We start from the raw sequence: 4,330 nt of genomic DNA on the forward strand, positions 1-4,330 counted from the left end.
CCATGCTTTACAAATGGTTTGGAGATTCTATTCATCCATTTGTGATAATATTTTAAAATAAGTAATCAATTTATTTCATAAAGGAAACATTTCAAATTACTTGAGGTTGCCTTTAAACATTTTATGAAGGATGTTAAATATCTTTATGATGGATGAAAATGTATGTATCAATGACTGAATAGACTGTGACAAGACAATGGATCAAGTTCGGATAGTCATTCATATGATTTTAATGATATTATTCTTATATTTGTACCACAACTTTTGCTGAGGTCTGTGTTTTTCTATACTCTGTGCATAAAACATTAGTCTTTTCATAATGTTTCATTCACTGCTTGCTCTACTCTTTTATTTCATTCATAGGGAAACAGACAAGATTTCAAAAATGGCTGAAGAGTCAATCACTTTTAAGAACTAACAACATACTAATTTTATACAGGTCAGTAGTGTACTTCTTTGGGGAACCTTCAGGTTTAGTTATCTGTAGCAGAAATGTGATTTGTGATTAGATGGTGGGTTATATACGTTTCCTTCAACTGTAGCACTAAGGCTAGAGAACTAACAAAAGAGATGATCTTTGAAACTGTCATCAGCCGGTCCCTTCTCTGAAAATTTTATAGTATTTTCCAAAAATATTCAAACAGATGAAGTAATATTCAATAGATACATTTGAAATAATGAGAACCTGCTGAATATTAATTTTTCTCAAGTTTGCTCCAAATGGTTAAAAAAAACACACTGGTCTCATGAAATGAAAAGAGACATTGTAACACACAAAAAGGCTTTCTGACCTTCAACAATTCACACACCACTATCTGAACTTCAATTGTCAAATTGAAAATTCTATGATAAAACTGCTACAGGTATATACTTCAGTGAATTGTAATATACTGCATTTTACCCAATTTTTCATACCTTCCATTGTCATTATACCACTATATTTTTATTTGTAATAATCCTTGCATCATGATTCTGTTGAATTTTTGTTCATCAAAGGAAAGCAATCAGAAATGAATAAAAGTATTTACAGAAAGTTCTGAAACTTGATAAAATGTCAGCAATATTACACCTCACTGAGGTCTACAGGGGTATATATATAACTGTTTAAAGCCTTAAATAAAATATTCTAGGCATTTATTTCTCTCTGCATCCATTTCTTGTGTTTCAATTTCATACCTCTTCATAGCAATAAAGTACTGCACAAATGAGTTCCCCAGAGCCCCTCGGATGATATGGTCCTCTTCCAGAGCAGCCAGCGCATCTTCCAGTTTCACAGGAATAGCAAATTTCCTCTGTTCAGTAAGACTTCTGTTGGGACCCATGTCAACAGTGAGGTTGTGTTTGATTCCATCCAGACCTGCTGCTACAGTAGCTGCCATGACAAGGTAGGGGTTGGCCATAGCAGAACCAAGCTTGTTGTCTATACGCATTCCCATCGCACCATGGGACTTAATATTAAAGGTACAGTTATTATCATTATACCCACAAGTGGCATAGAGTGCACACTTGGGGTCTTTGACATCTTTGGCAATCTGCCGACGGCAGCCCACACCAGGTGCCAGCATACAGCTGAGGGCAGCTGAGTGATGCAGCAAACCTGCCATCCATTTCCTCCCAATCTCTGACAGCTCTCCTCCATCTGAGTAGAAGAGGTTCCTCCTTTCATTGACATCCCACAGGCTGTGGGAAAGTACACCACAGTTGTGGAAGCCATCATTGGTGAAGAAGCTTGCAATGTAGCCATGTTTGCGAGCCATCTCCTTAATGCCAGTGCGGAAAGTAAAAGCATTGTCAGCTGCACCAATGCCAAATTCAGGCTGAAAGGATATCTCCATCTGCCCAGGCCCACTAGCTGAAGCAAAGCTATCAACTTCAGCACCCATGTAGTACATGCTACTGACCAACTGCTGAAAGAAGGGCAGGTCATGGTTGCTCAGTAAGGTAGCAGCAGGGAAGAGGAGAGTCTTGGAGTTGATCCTCTCTGGCACACCAAAGACACAGCACTCATAAGTGAAAGAAGAGTGCAGAGAGAATCCAAGACTCTGCAGCTGCCCCAGAAGCTGTTTGGCAATGAGGCGAGGTGATGTACATAAGGGATGTCCTGTGACAGAGCAAGAGTCGCAGATCACTCGAGCTGTCTGATTGGCCCAGGGTAAGATCCTGAATGTGGGGAGGTCAGGGATAAGGAGTACATCGCTGTTGAAGTTGGCTGCACTAACATGATCCACCTCATTGTCCTTTGGGCTCAGGGTCAACTCCAGGTAGCTCCTTGGCATTGTTACACCATGTACAGCTTTCTCCTGAAATATTGCAGTGGCAGATATATTATTTATGCTCTTAAATATGTGAATATCTGCTTTCTCATCCAGAGATTCCCATAGATATTTGAGCAGTGATAATTTTTAAATGGAGTAGATATTCCTTGATATTAATATATAACGTAACTGTTATCGACACTATACATCACTGCATCATGTGCCTTGGAGGTTTCATTTTCTGTATTAAATAAATTTGATTTACTTCATTGATCAACATCTACATGTACCATAAACTACTTCTCTTACTTGTCTTATTTTTAATGAAAGTTTAATTGATAATTTTAAAAAACCATGAATGAACCTCTAAATAAATGTAAGAAAAGTAATAAATGTGAGTGTTTGAGGTTACTGATACCTGAAAGGGTAAAAACCTACAGGAAATTCATCTAAAGTGATTACTGTACCTGGAACAAACGGGCTGGAACTGTCTTGGACCGTGAAACCCCATGCAGATCTGTAGCCTCAAACCGAACAAAACTGATGTCCGCCTGAGCAATCCTCTGTTTTATGTGTCCAATGGCTGAGGTATACGGGGAGAAGCTTTGAGATCCATGGGTGTCTGTCTTTGTGTCTTTCCCACTATCTGTGAAAATTGTTTGAAGAAAAAAAACACATTTGCAATATTTGTATTGTTAACACTTTAAATTATTATGTGAAGTAACACTGACCAGTTTGAGACATCAAGTCTTCTGTCCAGGTGGCACTGTCAGCAGTGAGATGCCTTGAATTAGAAGGCCTGGTTACTGACACATCAAATGTGTATGATCTGGGGGATTCTGAATTGGAAGTGGGCTGAGGTGAGGTGGGAATATCCTTGGACAAGGATTCCTTATGAAAACCAGCATGAGGTTTGAAGGTGGTGAAACACTTGTTTGTATCCTCCTCCTGCTGGCTGTCTGGCTTTATCATGTGCACATAGGAGTAGGCACTCCCAGGTTTGTCTCCCTCCTTTCCCTGTATGCTCAAAAGGGAGCTCTCCCTAAGAAGAGTCCTTACGTCCTCCAGGGTCTGCTTTGGAATGCTAGCATGTGTACAAGACACCCCAGTCTGGACTGCATCCTCCCTGTTCCAGTCTTCATTTTCCAATTTACTGGGATCTTCTAGTTGGCAAATCTGAGGGGAACCGGAGGGCCTTCGTAGTGGGGACTCAAGAGAGACAAGGGTGTCTGAAGGGTGCTGGGCACTGACATAGGCCTGCCCTATGGGCACAGATGGCTCCTCTCTCTCGGAGTCCATTGGGGTTATGTATTTCCCACAAACCTTAACTCCCTTTTTCTGGCGGAGGCTGAGGCTGGTTCCATCGATTTGGTCTTTTTTCGTGTCTGATGTCTCCTGAAAAGCATTAACAGAATCTGAAACAGGCTGGCACATGATTATTTAGGTATAATGCCTGAAATACCAATCTGTTAAATTACCACACATTTATTACAGCAACTGAGTCTGAGGATTTTAAGAAGGTTATTAATTGAATTTTTTCAGATAAAGTTCAATTCTTTCAAGATGAAAACAAATTTCAACCTGGAAATACAAACTTATAATTGAAGTGGTTTGAAAGAAAAAAGTCTTAAATGCTTTATTTGCTAATCAATATGCGTATGCCATGAGAGAAAAAATACAACTTTTCTTCAAACTGTATGACACAGCCCACACACACACACGCACACAAACACACAATAGCTAAAAAGATATTTTACTTACGGTATTACCAAATAACACTCAGAAATGTTACCTTGAAACTTGGATCTTCTGATTCATTCATTCTTTTTACATGCTTTTGCAAGTTCAGAGAGTGCCTGTTTCAGTGCCTATTTGAAATCAGAGTCAAGCTCAAAGGTCTTTTATAGACAACTGGCACAATGGTGATAGATTGGAAAATTCTCTATTCACTTCAATGGACTCCCCCAGGTCATTGGCATCAACATACATTAACTGTTGACCATCAAAGCACTGCCACAGTAGTCTCCTAGCCAATTAGGTGAAGTGTGGCCAAAAATATAACAGAATGAGAACTA

General features: G+C 39.5%; 1 protein-coding gene across 1 annotated transcript; it reads right to left on the reverse strand.

Moving 5' to 3' along the window:
* Nucleotides 1-1,112: 1,112 nt before the first annotated feature.
* On the reverse strand, nt 1,113-3,689 carry lgsn (lengsin, lens protein with glutamine synthetase domain). Its single transcript, XM_036553812.1, has 3 exons — nt 2,987-3,689; nt 2,723-2,901; nt 1,113-2,300 (listed from the first exon to the last, which is right to left on the reverse strand). The coding sequence occupies exons 1-3, from the start codon at nt 3,687-3,689 to the stop codon at nt 1,113-1,115; spliced, it is 2,070 nt and encodes a 689-aa protein (XP_036409705.1).
* Between the last annotated feature and the right edge of the window lie 641 nt (nt 3,690-4,330).

The sequence above is a fragment of the Megalops cyprinoides genome, chromosome 1 (assembly GCF_013368585.1).
Source record: "Megalops cyprinoides isolate fMegCyp1 chromosome 1, fMegCyp1.pri, whole genome shotgun sequence".
In the NCBI taxonomy this organism is placed as follows: Eukaryota; Metazoa; Chordata; class Actinopteri; order Elopiformes; family Megalopidae; genus Megalops; species Megalops cyprinoides.

Coding starts and splice junctions, on each gene's coding strand:
- lgsn (XM_036553812.1), bottom strand. CDS start 3,689: ATGTGCCAGCCTGTTTCAGATTCTGTTAATGCTTTTCAGGAGACATCA. Junction 2,902..2,986: donor AGACTTGATGTCTCAAACTG/GTCAGTGTTACT, acceptor CAATTTTCACAG/ATAGTGGGAAAGACACAAAG. Junction 2,301..2,722: donor TTCCAGCCCGTTTGTTCCAG/GTACAGTAATCA, acceptor GCAATATTTCAG/GAGAAAGCTGTACATGGTGT.